Source organism: Furipterus horrens, unplaced genomic scaffold (assembly GCF_987537825.1).
Source record: "Furipterus horrens unplaced genomic scaffold, mFurHor1.1.pri manual_scaffold_3, whole genome shotgun sequence".
Classification (NCBI taxonomy): Eukaryota; Metazoa; Chordata; class Mammalia; order Chiroptera; family Furipteridae; genus Furipterus; species Furipterus horrens.
In genome coordinates, this window is record NW_028327173.1 from 12721520 (window position 1) to 12743587 (window position 22068).

The 22068-nt window shown below is 37.4% G+C and overlaps 1 protein-coding gene across 7 annotated transcripts in view; it reads right to left on the reverse strand.

The window, feature by feature from the left end:
• EIF4G3 (eukaryotic translation initiation factor 4 gamma 3) overlaps nucleotides 1–22068 on the reverse strand; it is a 294628-nt gene that overhangs the window by 117241 nt on the left and 155319 nt on the right. For all 7 annotated transcript variants that reach the window (XM_090268730.1, XM_090268729.1, XM_090268734.1 and 4 more), the window contains 2 exons: nucleotides 16504–16601; nucleotides 13911–14033 (listed from right to left, as the gene is read on the reverse strand). In XM_090268730.1, the coding sequence (XP_090124856.1) occupies nucleotides 13911–14033; nucleotides 16504–16601 (221 nt within the window). The remainder of the gene's footprint in view (nucleotides 1–13910; nucleotides 14034–16503; nucleotides 16602–22068) is intronic.

The window sequence follows — 22068 nt, forward strand, 5'->3', positions numbered from 1 at the left end:
AAATAAAAATTGCCCCAAATCCTAGCAGACTAGATCAAAAAAAACTGCAGCTGTTGTTCAATTTCGAGGAAACAATGATCACACAACAAAGGACAGGAACACTCACTCTACGTCACATTCCAGGCAGGTATTTGTCCTGGATTTGAGGGTTACACAAAAGCCACAAAATGAAGCAGTGTCTCTCCTCGGAGATCTAAGGTCCATTTTTTTATAGATATAGTCTCCTACACTGAATTCCATCTGTGCTATCAGAGCAGAGCTCTCTGCACAATTATGATTTTCTTTTTTCTTATTATTTTCTTTTTTTTTTTTTGTGGGGGGGGAAGGAGGATAAAGGTGTGGGTGTTTTGGGATGGATAGGGCCACTGAGGAGTGGGAGTTAAGCCCTGACTGGTGTGGCTAAGTTGGTTGGGCATCATTCCAAGAAGTAAAAGGTCGCCTGTTCGATTCCCAAGGAGGGCACATGCCTGGGTTGTGGTTTCAGTCCCTGGTCAGGGCGTGAGTAAGAGGAAGCTCGATGTTTCTCTCCCTTTCTCCTTCCCTTTCCCTCTCTCTAAAAATAAAATCTTTTAAAAAGTGGGAGTTAATAAACAATATTTTCAAGTCAGTTAAGTCTCATGTATAGTGGAAACAAAATATATGTTTAGACATATCATTTATGTTATTACAGATAGGAATGGGGAAAAGACTATTTCATCTATTCATTAGATCATGAAACTGCTCGTATTCCACAACTACTTCTAAATGAAGACTGCTAAAATGATATTTCCACATATATAAAATGAAGTTACTGTTTTCACTTTGAATCACAGCGAAATAAATGAACAGTAGTACCATGATTACTTTAAATTCTTAGTTCAAGTAAGGGGGAAAATAACTATCACTAAAATTCAAAAATTAGAAAGGCTTCGTAGCTATAAATGAAAATAACTCAGTTAAATTCTATGACTGAAAATAGCTCCAGAACAATGGAAAGATTCTATGTTACTTAGCATTTATTAAAGTTATCCACATATCCCAAGAAAGAAAGAACTGTAAATTGTGTCATTTACCTGTAAGGAAGATAATATTAACTACTCCAATTGCCTAGGAAATTAATAACCGAAAAAAAGGGTCATTGCTAAAAAGTAGGTCAGCAAAATGACATCCATAGATAAAGAGATGTTTAAGACAGTAAAAGGCTACTGACACCTATAAATATGTATAGAGTTTTTCCATCTAAGATTAAAATACCTTCAGTGATATTAAAGAGACAACTGCACAGACATTTCTAAATTAACAAAGCCCTAGGAAGATCTTATGTATAAAGCACTTATAAGAAAGGAATGAGATAACATGGTTAAATCATAGTTCCAAATCCAGGCATCCAGTGCATAATTATATAGAAAAAAAATGCTAGAAAAGTACTTCTCTGTTTCCTTAGCTGTAAAATGAAAAGGCACTAATATTATTTCAGCTTTAACATTATCTAAGCCTTTGACAGTACCATCAAAATAATAACATATGCACATATTATATAATTTAATGCTTTAATTGTATTTTAGATTCTAATTTAGATAATCTCAAATTTTAGATTAACCTCTAATTTCATCTCTCCTAATGAAATAACTATAAATAAAGACTGTTACAAAGGAGTTCCTAATTTTTCCAAAGCACAAAAAAATCATGGCTTATTTTATCTAATTTATTAGTCAGAAAAATCAGGAAACATATTGGATACTGTGACTCAAAACATCAAGTCTAATACTATATGGATTTTTACCCCAATAAGGAAATGAAGCTTTTGGGTAGCTAGAGAACTTAAGTGTACTATCTACACTGCAGAAAACATTTTAAGGTATTTCAAAATCACTGCACTTCAGTCACTTTCATTATTGCGGGGTATGAAAATTTATAAAAATAACTTTGAAAGAGCAATCAGTATCAAAATATAAAATAATGCAATAAAGATGACCAGGAAGTCAAGAGTTAAAAGGTCTGACTGGCAGAATTAAGAAAAAAGTTTTTTCAACTACACTGATAAAGGAGCTTAAACTATGGTAAGATATTAGATACCTGACATTATCTAATAAATATATTTCCTTTATAAATTCTATGTGAGAATCTATTTTGTTGAAGATTTATATATTAAATTTGAAGTACTAACTTTAAGGGATAATAGCAGATTTGAGACCAACCACTGAAGGAATTAATTTTTTAAAGAGTGTTTACCAATAGGTGAAAGAGGCAACAAAATCTTGAATCATCCCGAAATACTTTGATCATACAGTTTAAAATTCATTTCTAAACATAGCCCATATTGTTTCTACTCTGGGGCCACTTTCCTTTACTATCTATTTTAATCTTTTATATGACATGATGATTAAACAGAGAGGTAATTCTAGATAGGAGTGTCACTAAACCAGGGCCCATGAGATAACAACTCTTTACATTTTATATAGTTGGTGAAAAAAAATCAAAAGAACATTTAGCTTTTGACACATGAAAGAAAGTTTTATTGAACAACCACAGCCATTCATTTACATAATATATGTGGTTAGGTTAATGCGAAATTGGCAGTGATAAACTACGGCTGCTATATAACAAACACACAGCCAACATCATACTCAATAGGCAAAAACTACAAATGTTCCCCTTAGGATGGGGAATAAGACAAGGATGTCCACTCTCACCACTCTTATTCAACATAGTACTGGAAGTCCTAGCCACAGCAATCAGACATAAAAAAAAGAAGAAATTAAAGAATTGGGACAACTGTAACAGAATAAACAATAAAAAAAAATTTTTTAAATAAATAAATCTAGGCTTTAAATAAAATAATAATAATAATAAATAAAATAATAAAAGGTATTCAAATTGGAAAGAAGTAAAACTGTCATTATTTGCAGATGATACTATATATATTCCACAAAAATACTACTAGAACTGATCAATAAATTCAGTAAAGTAGCAGGGTACAAAATAAATATCCAGATATCAGTTGCATGTTTATACACCAAAAATGAACTACTGGAAAGAGAAACTAAGAAAACATTCCCATTCACAATTGCTCCAAATAGAATAAAATACCTAGGAATAAATTTAACCAAGGAGGTAAAAGCCCTGTACTAGAAAAATTTTAGGACATTAAATTAAAAAACTGAAGATACCAAGAAGTGGAAGCATATACCATGTTCATGGATAGGAAGAACAAACATCATTACTATTAACCATACTACCCAAAGCAATCTATAGATTAAATGCAATTCCTATCAAGATACCAATGGTATATTTCACAGAATTAAAACAACTACTACAAAAATGTATATGGAAACAGAGAAGACTCTGGATAGACAGGAACAGTTATCTTCAGAAAGAAGAACAAAGCTGGAGGAATCACATTACCTGATATCAAACTATACTACAAGGCCACAGTATAGCATGGTATTGGCATAAAAACAGACATATAGGTCAATGGAACAGAAAAGAGAGCCCAGAAATAAACCCACATCTCTGTGGTCAATTAATACTTGACAAAGGAGGCAAAAACATACAATAGGGTAAAGACAGTTTTTCAGCAGACAGTGTTGGGAAAATTGGGTGTGTGCAAAAAAAATGCAACTAGACTAACCTTCCTATACCATACACAAGAAAAAAATCCAAATGAATTAAAGGCTTAAATGTTAGACTTGAAACCATAAAAATCCTAGAAGAAAACATAGGCAGTAAAATCTCGGACACTTCTCGTAGCAATATTTTTTCTGATATATCTCCTCAGGCAAAGGAAACAAAAGAAAAAATAAACTACATCAAACAAAAATGTTTTGCACAGCAAAGGAAACAATAAACAAAATGAAAGGACAACCCACTGAATGGCAAAACATAGTCGCCAATGATACATCTGATAAGGATTAATATCCAAAATTTATGAAGAACTCATACAACTCAACACCAAAAAACAAACAAGGGAGATGAAAAGACACTTCTCACAGATGGCCAATAAACATGAACCATGTTCAATGTCATGAATCATCAGAGAAATGCAAACTAAATTCACAATGAGGCGCCACCTCACACCAGTCAGAATGGCCATATTATCAAATCAACAAACAGCAAGTGCTGGTGAGGATGTGGAGGAAAGGGAACCGTAGTGCACTGCTGGAGGGAATGAGGACTGGTGCAGCCACTGTGGAACACAGTATGGAATTTCCACAAAAAATAAAAAATGGAACGATCTTATGACCCAGTGATTCCACTGCTGGGAATATACCCTAAGACTCTTGAACACCAATTCAAAAGAACTCATGCACCCTTATATTCATAGCATTGATTTACAACAGCAAAGTGCTGAAAACAGCCCACGTGCCCATCTGTAGATGTGTGGATTAAAAAACTGTGGTACATTTAAACAACGGAATACTATGCAGCAGAAAAAAAGGAACTCCTAACTTTTGCGACAGCATGGATGGAACTGGAGAATATTATGCTAAGGGAAATAAGCCAGTCAGTGAAAGACAAATACAGCATGACCTCGCTTATTACTGGAATCTAATGGACAAAATTAACTAATGAGCAAAATAGTACCAAAGACAAGGAAGCATGGAACAGACTGACAGCTACAGGAGGACAGCGGGGAGGGGGCGAATGGTGGAAGGTAGAAGAAGGGAATAGTTAAAGAACATGTATGAATGACTCATGGACATGAACAATGGAGAGGGGATTGACTGTGAGCAAGAGGGGTGGGCTGGGTGGGGGGGGCAAGAGCAAAAAAAAAAAAATGGGACAACCATAATTGAAAAAAAAAAAAATCATGATAGCCCTAAAGTAAACAAAAAAATAAAAATAAATCATCACACAACAAGTGTTGGCAAGAATGTGGAGAAAAAGGAACCCTCATGCACTGCTGATAGGAATGCAGACTGGTGCAGACACTGTGGAAAGCAGTAGGAAGGTACCTCAAAAAATTAAAAGTGGATCTGCCTTATCACCCAGTAATTTCACTTCTGGGAATTTATCTGAAGAAATCCAAAACACTAATTTGAAAGCATATATACACCCTATGTTCACTGCAGCATTATTTACAATAGCCAAGATTTAGAAGCAGCCCAAGTGTCCATCAGTAGACGAGTGGGTAGAGTCAGGAGTAGAATCCCTAAGAATGAAAGAAATATGACTGCACCTGTTAGCCGTACTGCCTCCATCCTGTAAACTGACCCAATGGACAACGTGTCTCTGGTTAACCTGCTTGGCCTCTTGGATCCTGAAGATCTTGAATGTGGCCTGAGCCACCAGCTAGGTTTCCAGCCTCTGGGCCGGTCAGTCCTGTGATCCACTCTCCAGATCCTCTATCCTGTTGCTGACATTGCACCTGATTAAAAAGGATTGACTGCTGACAACCAAGGGCCAGCTCAGTTCTGAACGGGTTTTTCCAACTATTAATTGCAACTGAGTTTTCCCTAGTTGACTCAGTCCCCTAAATGTGTAGACAAATCTTATTCCAAAACTGGGCAGAGGTCAGAATGTAAGTTCTATAGTGGTGATCTGAAATACAATCAAGTTTTAATACTCAAAAAAAGAAGAAGAAGAAGCTGGAGTACATTTATATAATGGACTACTACTCGTCCAAAAGAAAGGAAGTTTTACCCTGGTGACAGCATCGATGGTCCCATAGAACACTGAGCTAAGTGAAATAAGCCAGTCAGAGAGAGACAAGTACCATATGATTTCACTCACATGTGGTATCTAACGAAAAAAATAAGCTAACAAGCAAAACAGAGACAGACTCAGAGAGAGTGGGCTGATGGCTGTCAGGAAATGGGGCAGGGCGGGAAGCTGGATAGGGGGAGAGAGGACAAAAAAGGAAAAAAAGAAAGAACTCATGGCCACAAAACAGTAACGTGGTGATTGCCAAGGGGAGGCAGACAGGAAAAGGTGGAGGAGGGCACAGAGGGGGTAAATGGTGAAGAATGGAGACTTGACTTGGGGTGGTGAATACACAATTTAGTGTACAGATAACACGTTGCAGAACTGTGCACCGGAAACCTGTATAATTTTTTAACCAGTGTTGCCCCAATAAATAAAAAGAAACTGGCAGCAAAGCCAAAAAATATTTACTATCTGACCATTCACAGAAAATGTTTACTAACCCCTTTATAATTCATTGAGACAAAGTCAGAGACTCCAAATAGTTGTACGTACAAATATAAGCAAGATCCTGAAGTAATTTATTATCTTAAAAGGCTATCTGAATGCTTCACATTTCATCATTTTGATATATAGTTGACCCTTGGTATCACAGGGCACTGGTTCCAGGAACTCTCATGCACGCCAAAATCTGGGGATGCTCAAGTGCCTTATTTGTAAAATGATACAGTATTTTCATAAAATCTACAGACATCCTCCTGTATATTCTAAATCATCTCTATATTACTTATAATACATACTGCAATGTAAATGCTATGCAAATCGTTGTTATACTGTATTGTTACCAAAATAATGACACGAACAAAAGTCTACACGTTCAGTAGAGACACAATCATCATTGGCCTAACTACTAGTTACATGTCAGCAACAGGGTAACATTCTACTGAACATTTTCAATCTGCAGTTGATTGAATCTGTTCATGTGGAACGTGTGGGTACAATGGGCTGACTGACTGATTTTTCAAAGTCCTATTTAATGACTTTGAAATAATCCTTGAACAAACACCTTGTGTTTAACATATATAAATCCTGAGGACAACCAAGTAGAGCACTCACTGAGAAACATAACAATTAAGAAGTAAAATAATTATAAATGACTCCAGAAAACAGGACCAAAACATGCTTCCTTACTAAGTGGGGGAGAATTCTCCACATTCATTTATTTAAAAGGTGGGTATGTTTTTCCTGCTGGTATTTAGCATGTACAAAACATTGAGATCCCACTGGTAACTAAATCCTTAGCTTCATGAAGCTTATATTCTGTCAAGGAAAACATAAAGAATAAACCATATACATGTGACAGAATATTATTTGGCCATCAAATCAATGAAATCTTGCCACTGTGACAACATGGATGGGCATTATGTTAAGTGAAGTAAGTCAGACGAAGACAAATATCATATGATCTCACTTATATGAGGAATCTTAAAACAAACAAAAAAAAAACCAAGCTCACAGATACAAGAAAAGACTGGTGGGTGAAATGGGTAAAAAACATCTACGGGTACAAACTTCAGTTATAAAATAAATAGGTCATGGTAATGTAATATGCAGTTTGGTGACTATATTTAATAACAGTAATGTATTGTATATTTGAAAGTTGCTAAGAGAGTAGACCTTCAAAGTTATCACCATAAGAAATGTTTTGTAACTATATATTAGATTGGTGGATGTTAACTGGACTTATCATGGTGATCATTCTGTAAAATGTTATCAGACTCACGGTGAAGACGGTGGCAAACGTAAACATGGCTCACCTCCTTGCACAACCACATCAACTTTACAACTGTAGAACAACCATCATCATTCAGAACTGTTAGAAACAAAGTTGAATGGAAGTTCCACAACTACATTTTAAAGAAAAAACTACATTGATACTGGCAGGAGGGGCAAAGATACGGAACGGGCTGGTCCCACACCCACGTGGAAGGGACCTCTCAGGAGCAAAGGGTCCCAGCCCCCCACCAGCCAATCCTCCACCCCCAGGGCTCCAGTGCCAGGTAGAGAGGTCACTATAACCTCTGGCTACAAAAACCAGCAGGGACTGAGGCTGTGGAAGGCAGAAACTGGTGGACTCACTGGCACTTCTTAAAGGGCCCACGCACAGACTTATTCAGACACTCCCTCTGAGCTCCTGCATGGGGGCAGCAGATTGAAAGGCTCCAGAGACATATGGGGAGAAACTGAATTGTGCAGCGTCAGGGTGAGAGCTGCGGGGCAGTTTTCTCCCAGACTGAAGTGCTGGCAGAGGCCACTATTCCTTTTCTGAACCCTCCCCCAACAGAGCCGCAGAGCCAGCAGGCAGGCACCACATCTGAGATTCCATCAACCTGGCGCACTCTATCTGCCTCACCCTGGAGATTCCCTGAGGCCTTGTCCCCCCAACTTTAGGACGCAATCAAGTAGTTTCCAGTGGCTTTTACATACAAATGGCTTCTCTTGGCCCATGCTTCAGATTTTCCTAAATTCTCTCAAGCCACTTCCAAACAAAGAAATACGATGCAGCTGTACAAATTATAATAATATCTAAGTCAAACACAAACATTTCTCCATGATCACAGTAAAAAAAGGTAGTTATAAAACAGCATGAAACTAAATGTATAAAATTACAGGTATGGCTATCTATATATGCATACATGTACTAAATATATAAAATTATAGGAATGGATATGTATATATACATATATGTTCACCAACTAGAAAACACTGGTTAACTTTCAGTAGGATTTAGGACTATAATTTCTTTCTTTACTACTCTTACTTTCCAGTGAAGATTTCTAATTTTTACACGTATAAAACTCATGTAATTTTAATTCTGAAAGTACATTTTCAATAACAGACAAAAGACTGAATCTAATAGTTTCTTGAGATCTTTTCCAATCCATATGATCCCCTACAACTATAATCATAGTTGCTAGATGATTATAAGCTGCAATACCATTGTTCAGTGTCTGACTGGTAGTAAGCAGTAAGGGATAGGAATTCTGCTATATATGCAAAAACTCAAGTCACACTTTCTTTATAATTAGGATTCATAATTAGAGTACCTAAGGTAAAATCATACCTCTATAACAGCAAAGGCTTTCACAAAGTGTGTTGAAGATTTATGAAAAAAACATAAAATGTAATGTTATTAATGTGTCTCTTAAGGGGATCATTATATCTGGGATGCCAAAAAACTTAACACACTTGCTCCACTAGCTTCCAAAAGGAAATGAAGTATCTCAAAAGTGACTGTAAGTCAAATTTTGTTTCCTTGCTTTAGGAAATTTCTACAGGCGGCGAAGCTGGAGAACCTTGGTTTTATTAAAAATTCAGGACATTTTTACAAAACATCTTTGGAGAAAAACCTGATAAAATCAACAACCCATGCACTACAATTCTTTAAGGTTTCTAGGTATCAAAAGTTTATAAGAAACTCTTCAAAAAACTGAATAACCTACTGATTTTGAAATCTCCCCAGCGACAGGAGAGGCTATCTCCTTTCTAAGATGTGCCACCCATCAACAGTTTCCAAACTTTCCTCAGCCCCTGCATGCTATGGCATAGGACTCCCTCTCAAGGTATAATTGTGTTTCACTGTAAGAGTAATTCTTAACACAGGAGAGGGAAAAAAAAAAGAGAGAGAGAACAAAAGGGAGTAAGAAGAGGAAGGAAGGTAGATAGTTCATTTTAAAAAGTAAGTCATTATGATACACAGCCCCGTGTCTCTGGAAGAGACCATTTTGGAAGCCTTGGCTGTACAGCCTCAAACACTCAGTTTTACCCTCCAGGGTCCCACAACAACTTTCAGACAGGTAGCACATTTCTTAATACAGAAATATTCCTTATGTCTAATTGCTAGCAACAGATATATTAGATGCGATTTTGATGCTGACTAAAAGGAACAAAAATTTCTCCTTTTCCACTTTAATATTTAACCCTTTGAGTGCCAATGTCACTGTGAGCGACACTGACAAATTTTCCCAGAAGTGCCAGCGTCACCTCTGGCGACTCTTTTTACAATGGCTATAAACGTAAATAACAACGGAATAATTCGTATTTTATGTTTTGTTCTTTTTTTGTGCCTCAGGTTATATATTGATATAATTTTTTCTCATGTTGATCCAAATCTCGAATTACGCATGGCACTCAAAGGGTTAAGAGCTAAAAGGGAACTCTGAGATTACATTGTACAATCTCTCATTATAGAGATGAAAAAGTCGGAGTTTAAAGGGTTTAATGCTCTGAACCAAGGTCATAAATCTAAGTGGCAGGGTGGAGACCAAGAGCAGGTGTTCTAGTATTCTGTGATGGCCATCCAGGCACTTACCGCTGTCTGTGATCATCTTAATGGGCATATGTATACATATATGTATATATTTTATATATTTGAGATATAAAATATCCATGAGTTATTCCATAGCTCATTTTAAAACTTAGGAGGCAGGACAATTTCAAATTCAAAATCTTTATGGCAAAACAGCAGCAGCAAAAACCTTTGTCTTCACATAAACCCAATGCAGTTTCCCTCAACTCTTCTTAGCTTGATTGCTTGAAGAAATCAAACTCATTATCCACCTCTTCAAACATCCTCATGTATACTCCATGCTACGTGTTACTATAAAACCAGGCATCTAAGCTTGAAGCATCACCTCTGACCCTTCCTCTTATTTACATCTAGGGGAACCATGGATCCTTGTTTACCTGGGATGTTTGTTATCTCAGTAAAATGATTAATAGCATTCCCATTCACTTCTGTAACTGTCCCAACTTAAATGATAAATTATATGGTCACCCTTTTTATAATCCTTAGTAACCAAATGCTGAATATTTCTGTAACTGGCTTGCTCTTCTTCGACTGACTAATTTATCACCTGAAATGACAACGGTCTCCTTTCATCCATTCCCCATCTCCGTGTGTTTTGCACACGATGCCCCTCTGCCTGAATACGCCCTCTTCCCCTTTTGTGAATACCAATCTGGGAACTCAGACCAAATGGCATTTCTGCTGTGAGGCCTCCTAGACTCTTCCAGTCATTATTTGTGCCTCCTGAAATAATAAGTGCAATACTGATGACAGGTAATATTTACTGGAGGTTTATTATACCTTACCTTAAGCAATTTTAAGTATTTGATCCCATTTAATCCTTATAATAACTCTGTAAGATAGCTTTTCTTTTCCTCGTTTTTTTAACATGCAGAAGCTAAAGCTCTGGAATATTAAGTAACTTGGCTGAAGTTACAAAACTAAGTAGTGGAACTGGGACCTGAAACCAAGTGACTGATTTTAAGCCGAAGCTTTAAACCCCTCTCCTGTACTATCTCACCTGTACCGCCATGAATAGGTTTCCGTGATACAACACATTTGAGTCTGCGCTGCAGCCCTGTCCCACTTGGTCAACTTGGTACTGTAACAGCTCTCTGTATGCACTCCAGAGAAGGACCAGTTATATAATACCAAGTGCTCTCTGTCTCCCTTAAAGAGAATGGTACAAACTCAATCACAGGAAAAGGCTTTGCTATTCACAGCATATGTATTGTGGCTAACAGAGATATGGCGTTTACTATTCAGTCATCAATTCTGATGCAGAGGGTTGTCTCTTCTGCAGTGATTCAGGGTCTATTTAGAATTAGGCTGAAATTGGTCAAATAGCAGCTTTTAAGCTAAACAATGGGATTTCTTTGGCTGGCATAGTGCTATTTGTTAGTAGAATTAGTTGCCAACATTTAAAACTTGCAGGTTTTTTCATAAATAGAGACCTCTAGTTTCTCTTCTAAGACTGGGTGAACATTTTTACACAATATAATCATCAGGCAGTAATGACTATTGCCCTTATTAACCAGGGATGTCCTCTCCTACTATATGTGCACTACTCTGTATGAATTTCTGGAAAATGATATGTTTCTGGTGTGTATGTCTTGCTATAAAGCTCTTTGTTCATTCCATAAATCTCATGCATTTGGGAAAACAACAGATTGGTAACTGTGGATTAAATTGCAAATTGACTAATAAAATCAACCGATGTTTCATGATAGCATCACACCTCAGAAAGTACTACCAACATTATAATTATTGACTGATGGCCTTTATCAAATAAAAATGTACATGAAATGTACTTTATGTTTATACGAACAAATATACTTGTAGTCAGGCCCGGAATCCCTGGGAAAAGATAAGGGGCAAAAGAATTTCTGTGGCTAAGGAGCGAGGGATAACCAGAAGACGGTGGGATCAAGCTTGGTAAGATAACAGAAAAACAAAGCAACGCCACAGGGAATTAAAATGCAAAAAGAAAACTAATACATGTTCAAGTTGAAAATTTAAATATGAATCAACAAAAGGTTGTCAACCATATGGCTTCACAGTAACAATATTTTAATTAATGTGGAAAAATACAGACCAAAACTTAACTGCCCTGAACAACCAATCCTAAATTTTTGCTATGATATGCCTCTACTTAACAGAGCACGAGCAGATAATTTAAATGTGCAAATGCTGCTTGTCCCGTATTTACTTTCATAAAATATAAGGCTGCCTTGATCATTACAGACTTGAAATATCCCTGAGGAAATAATAGGGAATGGTGAAAAGTTTTATTAACAATCATTAATATGATCTTACAATTCACCTATCTAGATGGTTATATATTATACTTATTTTAGATAATGGAAGACTGAGATAAATGTGAGCCAGAGACTACCATCATTTAAGAGCAAAGTATATCATTACACAAAGGCCCAAGTTTCAGGCTTACTCAAAATTCACAGATTTTCAAGGTCTCTAAAAACAAACATGTATTTGTCTTCCCCTCCACCCTTGGGGGGAAAAAAAAAAGGCATTTTATTTATTTAATTTGTATTTTTACTGATTTCAGAGAGCAAGGAATGGTGAGTCGTATAGAAGGAGCAGAGAAGAGGGAAGGAGGGACAGAGGTGGAAGGAGAAGGGGACAAAGAGAGAAAAACATCGGTTTGCTGTTCCACTATTTATGCACTCATTGGTTGCTTCTTATATGTGCCCTGACCAGGGATTGGACCTGCAACCTTGGTGTACAAATTATAATTCTATAATACATCACCTATAGATTGTACTGTCCATTCACCACCCCCAAGGCAAGTTTCCTTCCATCACCATTTTTCCCCCTCTACCCTACTCTACCTCTCCTACCCCCTTCCCTCTGGTAATCACCATACTGTTGTCTGTGTCTATGATTTTTTTTTTTTTTTTTGCTTATTCCCATGTATCTGTGATCTTAATTTTTAAGATAATTTTTAAGAACTTTTAAAACCTATACTACTGAGGTTAATAGTCTATCATTCTGAAATGCATTATATTTGATCATCCATATCACTTGTTTATAAACCAGGTTCTGAGGAATACCTCGCCATCCAACCAAAAGATAGGAAAGCAAGCAACCCCCTACTGATAATTTTGGTTTTATGTTTTATATGCTGGGTTTTCACTTTAGATATTCTAAAAAATCACTCGTGTCCTCTGAATGGTTTAACAAAATTTAAAGTTAAACCAGAGAGGAAATAAAAATCCTGTGGAATTTGGAGGATTCCATTCTCTACTGTTGTTTAGTACTAAACTCCTGCTCCTCTTGGAAAGTCTTGGTTTCTATAAGTGAGAAAGTGAACTCTTAGAAGACCATGACGATCACATTCTACAACACTAACCATAAAAGTGCATAACTGATATAATTTACTAATAGCCTCTGTAAATAATTAAAGAAGACACCCTCCACTCAAGAAGTTCATTTATGTAGTACTGAAAGGTAAAAACTATATAATACATCTAAATACACTCTAACACAATCATCTCAAACAATACTGTTCAGTACAAATGTTGAAATTCTCAACCTTATTGTTTGTATTAATGTAGTGTGCAGCATTTAATTCCTAAGGTTCCATATTGAAAACAAAGTACTAATTTAATGATGAGGTTTCCATGGAAACACAGCTCCTTTTGGTATCATGCAATAATTCATCAGGAAAAGTGGCAGCAGCTATGCTCTGAATATAAGTATAGACAATACACAGAAATGGTATCAATAAAAATTTGTTGTTACAACAATTTGTAAAGAAAAACGACATGTCTATTTAAATATCATTTAGATATTCAAGGCTATGAGACAACTGATGGAAATGGAAAGTACAGAAAATAGCTATAAAAAAAAAAAGAGTTCAGTAGAGATTAGTGAACAAATAACACACCATCATCCATCACGGCTCACTCTGTCTTACCTGGGGAGGAGTAGGTGTGGATGTGGGTCTCCCTATGGGTGGAGTAGGATTTCTGCTGCCACCTCCAGACATAATCTCTTCTGTTATGTCTTTACCTCCCTGGTTAGGATCCCGAATTCTTATCTATAAGGTTACAATAAAATGTCATTATTTACAGATGGGTGTCTATGTGGTAGATTTATAGGCATATAATGCATTAAAGGTGCAAAACTGGGAATCTTGTCAAATATTAAAGCTGATAATTACCACATTTGGTTTTATTTCAATCACAGAACTATACGGGGTCATTCAGAGAAATTTAGGCCATTAGCTCTGACATGAACTAATTAAAATAACAAGCTAGATGGGACTTAGATGGCTGAATTTCTCGGTCAAAAAGGCAAAGTGTTAATACTTATATTGCAAGCATTGCCAAATTGATTTTATTTACAATGCTTATCATAAGACAAGATTCATAAAATAGTTTTAAAATATGGAAATTACTCTGTACAATGAAGTTTTAAAGGCCTTACATGATTCCCTAACAAAATGAAAATTGTACGTATTCTAGGATTTAGGAACAGGAATTTATAATGTAGATAACCTTATATGTTTATGTGAGGAGTCTCACTGCAATGTTTTTTGCAGCATAGAAACATCTTAAGGGATGATGAAAAACATGGTAATTAAAAAAATTATGCCACATCCTTACATTTAAATACCGAATAGCCAGTAGAAAGAATGAGACTGATCTACATGTATTGTTATAAAATGATCATCAAGATGTACTGATAAATGAAAAGATGCAAGATGCAGAACAATGTGTATGGTCTTCTTCTTTAATATTTTTAGAGGGTAGTTATACTTCTAGATGTCAGTGAACAAGGTTCTATAATAGAGCTGGAGTACCTAGGTCTGGATCTTCCATCCTGGGACAGTGCTGAGACAAATGTTTATCACTACCTTCAGAGCTTAATCAAGGTAGCCCCCGGCTTACTGAAAGTTTCAAAGAATTCACTAATAAAGCCATCTGGATCTCAAAGCTTTTTTGGGAGTAGTTTCTTCAGTAAGATTTGTAATATCAGCTGTTTTTTTCAGGTTAGAAAGCTTGTTCCTAATAGTTTTAAGTACTGCTTTTTTTTTTTTTTAAGTATATTTTATTGTAACAGTTGTCCTGATTTCTTTTCCCTTTGCTCCCCTCGGCCCAGTATCCCCCTTATCTCCAGCAATCCCGTCCCCCTTAGTTCATGTACATAGGCTGTGAATATAAGTTCTTTGGCTTCACCCTTTCCTATATTATTAACTTCCCCCTGTCTATTTTGTACCACTTAATCCCTGCACCATTTCCCCATTTTCTCCCTCTCCCCTCTCTCAGCTGATAACCCTCCAAATAATCCCCATACCTATGATTCTGTTCCTATTCTGGTTGTTTTGCTTAGTTTGTTTTTGTTTTTATTTTTTTAGGTTCTGTTGTTGATAGTTGTTTGTTGTCATTTTAATGTTCATAGTTTTGATCCTCTTTTTCTTAAATAAGTTCCTATAACATTTCATGATGAACTCCTTTAGCTTTACCTTGTCTGGGAAGCACTTCATCTGCCCTTCCATTCTAAATAATAGCTTTGCTGGATAGAGTAAATCTTGATTGTAGGTCCTTGCTTTTCATCACATTGAATCCTGCTTGCCAGTCACGTCTTGCCTGCAAAGTTTCTTTTGAGAAATCAGCTGGTAAATCTTATAGGAACACCTTTGTAGGTAAGTCTCTTCTTTTCTCTTGCTGCCTTTATGTTCTCTCTTTATCTTTCACCTTTGGCAATTTAATTATGATGTGTCTTGGTGTGGTCCTCTTTGGGTCTAGTTTGTGGAACTCTCTGTGCTTCCTAGACTTGTATGTCTATTTCTTTCACCAAATCAGGGAAGTTTTCCTTCATTATTTTTTCACATAAGTTTTCAATTTCTTGCTCTTCCTCTTTTCCTTCAGGCACCCCTATGATTCGGATGTTGGCGTGTATAAGTTGTCCCAGAGGTTCCTAAGCCTGTCCTTGTTTTTTTAACTACTCATTTCCTCATTCTGCACTGGGTGACTGTTTATTTCTTCCTTATGTTCCAAATCATTGATTTGAACCCTGGTTTCCTTCCCTTGATCACTGGTTTCATGTTTCTTAAAATATGTTTCACAGGGAGGATTTTTACTATTGTCCTTAACATTTTGCTCATTTTCTCTTGTGCTATGTTTCCCATCAGTTCATATTTGGATGTAGAGCTGACTAGGACTAGAGATAAAGGACAATCAGTATGTGAGAATGGAGCTCAAATTCTTTCCACTTAGTAAGACCTTAGCTGACTAAACCCTCCTAGTCCTGAAGCTGGAGGGCATGTTGCCATTTTGCATACCTGGCTCAGTGCATGTTGAAAGCTGGTAACAAGCAAATGGTACTTGCAATTTCTAGTTAAATGCCCATACAAATCCCCTAGGTCTAGTGGTGAAGATATAAAAGAACAAAAAATGGCAGTCATTTGTGAGCTGAGATGAATAATGATTACAACTGTGAGTAAACTTATCTAAGTGAATGGACACTTAATTTTAAAATAAGAAAAAATTTAAAAGATCTCTTACTGTTTTTTTCTCTCTCTTGGCTGGAGGGGGCTGCTGCTGCGTAGGCACTATGATAGGTGCTGACTGATACACTGGCTGACTTGGGTAAAAAGGCGTTCCTAAGGAATTAGAAAAGAATAAAAAGAAGCATTCAGTTATTTTGTCAATCACTGTAAAACTATTAATGGCACTATGTCACTGTACCATCAGTTTTAAAAAGTAACAAAAACAAGCATTCTTCTTATTCATCTCTTTCCTCTAGCTCCCCTCCAGCTAAAGTCATCAAGGAATGATTCCCAAATACTCATAAACACCTATCTTTTCTTTGGCATCCAATATAACAAATAAACAACCAATCCCTGCTGACTGTCACTAGAGTTACCTTTTACAAACACTAATTGTACTATAGTACTGCTTTAAGAAATCTGTTCTGGAGGCCCATTTTCTGCCACAGTGATTCTCAACAAGAGTTTGTGAAAATGTATTTTGAATGTAGGTTTGATCAGGAGCAGGAGAATATATCTGATCATTTTGCAGGATGGGCGGGAGTGGTCTGATCTTCTCCCTACTTATAGAGAACCCCTGCCACAGAAAACCAGATTAAGGCTTGGCAAATGTCCTACTTTTTAACTTTCAAAACTTTGACTATTATTACAATTATTATTAAACCAGAGTGTTTAGAGTAAATGTGGTGATAAGGGGTCAGGCACTGGATATTCTGAAGATGGAACTTACAGATTTGCTGATGCGGGTGTGTGAGAGAAAGAAGTGTTAAAGAAAACTGAAGGGCACTATGGAATCTGAGTCCCCGATTTCATGATCCAAAAGAGCTTCCACTAACTCCACTTCTGCACACTCTTTTAGGTTCATCTTCCAAAAGGTCAAGGAGTAAAGGGCTCCTTGATCACAACCTTGGTCTAGGAACCAGCCAGGGGTTGGGGTCTGATTTCCGAGGCCTATACAGCGGGCTCTGTCACATCTTGGGCGTTTAGTGGGCCTTTGGGGGCGTGGGAGTTTGAAGGAAGAGCCAACTGTTTGCTCCCGCCCCTCACTCAACTAGTAAAGTGACAGTATCCGCCCGGAGGATTTCACTGAACTCGAGGTGTGCAGTGGAGGTTGAGGGGTGGGCAGGCATCACTGGGTCCCACGCGATCCACTACCCTGGCAGCCAGGGCAGAGCAGGGCGAGGGGACGCTAGCTGAGCGCCGACCGAGCTCCCCTGCGCCCACGATGCGAGCTCCCCTGCGCCCACGATGCGAGCTCCCCTGCGCCCACGATACGGTGGGAAAGAGCTGTCGGGAAGTGAGTGCCTAAAGTTTTCCCAAGACATTTTTTTCTAGGATTTTGCCCCTCTAATTCCCCTCCCTCCTGCCCCTTCTTCCCCTCCCTCCTGCCCCTTCTACCCCTCCCTACGCAGCGCTTCTAAACATTGGCTTCTGAGGCAAAGGGAGAGGGGGAAAGAAGTCAAAGGACTGTGAGTTCATCCTGAAATTACACTTCAGACTACTGGATCTCTGGACCTTGGCAGAGAACATGAATGGCTCACACTTTCTTTGGAAGCCCAACCCCCATCCCCAACAACATCAAACAAACAAACAAACAAAAAAAAAAGTGATCTAAAGAAAACTGAAGGGTTTTTGTCTTAGCAAGTGGAAGAATGAAGGTGCTATACGCTGTGCTATTTATTCACTTACTGAGATGAGGAAAACTGGAAGAAGAGTAGAGTTGAGGGCAGAAAAATTAAGAGTGCGATTTGGGACACGTAAAGTTCAAGATTCTTATCACACCTTTAAATGGAGATATCAAGGGGGCAGGAAGAGATGTAAGTCTGGAGCCAGAGAACAGGTATCCATTTTGGAATTAATAGAATATGTGCAACATTTAAACCATGAGGTCATAGGTATGATGAAAACCCAGCAAAGGAGATGAAAAAGAAAACCAAGGCAGTGAGTGAAATGAAGAAAATGGTTCAAGAATGAGGAGCCCTGGCTGGTGTGGCTCAGTGGATTGAGCGCCGGCCTGTGAACTGTAAGGTTGCTGGTTCAGTTCCCAGTCAGGGCACATTCCTGGGTTGCAGGCCAGGTCACCAGGTGGGAGTGTGAGAGAAGCAACTGATCAATGTTTCTCTTACACATCATGTTTCTCTTTCTCCCTCCTCCCCCATCTCTTAATAAACAAACAAACAAATAAATAAATAAAATCTTAAAAATAAAAAGAATGGTTAAAGGTCTTAACTATATTAAATGGTGCTGAGATGTCAACTAAGATTTAGCAAAGTGGAATTCACTGGTGACCTTGACAAAAGTTGTTTGGATAGGGTTGGGGGCATGCATCCTGATTAGGGTACGTTGAATAGTGAGTGAGACTTTAAAAGAAAGTGAGTATAGAAAACTCTTTTTCTAAAAAGTTTTGCTATAAATGGAATCAGGAAAATGGGCTATAGCAAAAAAGAATCAATCAATTAAACAAATAAACAAACAAACAAAAATCTTTATTTTTTAAAAAGAGATATACCCATATGCTGATGGTACTAATCCAGCAGAGGGAGAAAAAGATGGTAATGTAGGAAACAGAGACTAGAACTGTTAAGAGTAATAACCTTAAACAGGGACATGATGGGATCTAGTGCACAAGTAGAAGACTGGCCTTTGGTGGGAGCATGAATAGTTGTGTCACGGTAAAAGGAAGGAAAGAAATGTTTATGAAGGTAATTGATCCAGGTAAAGTCATTGGTACTTTAGCAAACAGTCAAATAATGTTAGCTCTATTATCACTCTCATCACGTGACAACATTATCACCATCCCCACCAACATCATAATCTTCAATTGGAAATTTCTTAGAAGCAGTATGATGCTCCGTATCAAAACTCTGCAGATATCAATCAAGTTTGTACAATCAGATCTGAAAAAGCTCTAATCAGAGCACAGGACTGGGATTTCAATAAGTTCACTGCAAAAAGATAAAAAACCCGTAGCCATCCTTTAGTAGTGAGTAGACAATTCTCAAAGGAGAGCTCATATAAACGACTTATGCTACTGTATTATGTCATTATCGCCAAAACTCAAAACAGAAAACTCTACAATTGGTTTCAAATGCTGCTACAGAAGCAATACAACCTGCTCGCCTTGCCACATTTTTTAAGCTAAGTGAAATAAGATCCAAAAGGTGAACTGTTCCTTAAAAAATCAGATTCTGCTAATGAAACATTTCTGAGTCAACATGACGGAGACAGAGGCCCCCACATAATACACACAGAATGAACAACAAATGATTAACCCTCGAAGAGCAGGTTAATCTCAGCAGAGGGGGGTTAAACACAGTAAGTAAAGCAGTAAGTCAGCCATGGAGCCTGCAGAAAGGGATTCTGCTCAAACGAACAAGTTTCCTTTTCGAAACTAATCCAGCTTCTTATATAGTCAGGGACATTTAAAAACACTCACTTGATTCTAGTAAACAAATGAACAACTTTTGCATACCACTTATGAATCAGGCAAGTTACTTAATGTCTCTTGACCTCTTCATGAAATGAGGTAAGGGTTCTGTCAGCTAAAGCCCATGGGCCACATCTAGTCCGATGCCATTTATTTTGTAAATGAAGTTCTATTGGAAGCCTACCACATACAGTAGTTTTATTTATTTCTATGGCTGCTTTTCCCACTACAAAGGTAGACATGAATAGTTGCAACATGAATCACATGGCCTGCAAAGCCTAAGATATTTACTACCTGGACATTTATGGAAAAAGTTTACTGACCCCTATTCTAGGTGGGTGGTTCCCCAAACCCCAGTCTGTACAAAAGGTGTCAATGATATAAGGCAAGATTTATACAATAATACCATGAAACACACACACACACACACACAATATGCTTACCAACTTGACATTTCTTTGGAAAAGATTGTTCCTATTTTGAAATTCAGTCCTACTCCTTTGTTGTTAAAATATCATTTCCTATATGAAATGATACTTAGATAAATAGCAGTTTTCTTTAACAGTCTGATTTTCTGAATTAAAAATGTAACAGTCCAGTGTGTTTCTTCCTTTATTTTACTTCATATTTATTTTACTTGCCCAGGATACTGAAAGATCTGGAAACCACTGGTCTAGTCAATATTTACATTTCTTCTCATCAGTTAAACCCCAAGAATAAACATTAAACAAATGTACTAGAAGATCTTGAAAGGCAGGGAGAATATCTTAGCATTCACATTCCTCAAAATACCAAACACAATGTCTTACACATGGCAGGTCTTCCAAAAACCTTTCAAAAGTATGAATTGTCCATAGAAACAAAGGAAAACATAATGGTTAAATATGCAGGTCAGCACATAAAAATCCACTTGCCCTATAGAATACCCAGAACAATAATAATAATGTTGGTTTACAACCACATCACCAAATATAGTATTACCACTCCATGAAAACACAAATTCAACTTGGGATGTCACAAAGTTTCCCATCTCAACACATCCTGGGAACAATGACTTTCTCAGCTCTTACGAGCTGAATGAGGTGCCCAAGACCCACAAAGATGCAGGGAAAGAGTGGGAAGATGACAGGGGAGGGGAAAATGACATGGAAGAACAAGACAAAAGGAACTATGCCAGTTTGAAGCAAGGGAGGATGAGATCTTCTACCACTGTGAATTCTCAATTTCTTTTTCTTGCTCAACATCACTGCCACCACTAACCATACATATCTTTTTGCTCCTAAATGTAAATTTTTCATCTTGGCCCTCACAACCTTAGGTTGGATGGAAATTATTTCAATCTCCATGAGTTATTTTTCTGATATAATAGGCATCAAAATATTTAAGATACGCTAGAGAAAAACTGAAAAGTAACACTGTAGAAACACCATAAGAATTATACTTTCTAAACAGAATTCTATGATTTGGGTTAGTGTAGGTAAACACATTCTTTGAAAATCACTGTTCAAGATTTAAACCAAGTAGGGAGTAAAATGGTAGCATGCTGAGTAAACTGTAAGACTAAGGATGAAGAACTAAGAAATCTGGGGAAAACACCATCCAACTCCAAGGCCCCGGCAGCAGAACAAGAAGAAACAAGTCTAGGATTTGTTCCTGGCCAGTTCAGCCACAGGAAGGTCCCTCTGCCCTAGAGGAGATGACTCCATTTTCAGAACACAGATCTAGGATCCCACCCCCAAGCCCACTTTCTACCCAAACCCAAGATTAGGACGGGAGAAGCGGTAGAGGAAAGGGAAGGCATCAAGATCAGAAGTACTGGAAATGGAAAGGGAAGAGCAGGAGATACACCAAGAAGAGGAAACAGGAAGGGGAACGTTTTTGGCTTCTAGATCACGAGACCAGGACAGCTACCCCAAGGTGGTATAGCTGAAGGGCCTCTAATTGATGGGAGCTATTGGAAAAGAACTTTAAATTTGGATAAAAGCATATTAACTAGTGGCAAACTTTGAAATTAAAGTATCTGCCCAAATAATGAAATTAACCTATCAGTAGAGGACTGGTTTAATAAATTATGTTTCATCCCTAAAATGAAATACTATGTATCTTGAAATTCTATAGGTAATGAAATGGAAAGGTGTCCACAAATACAGTGAG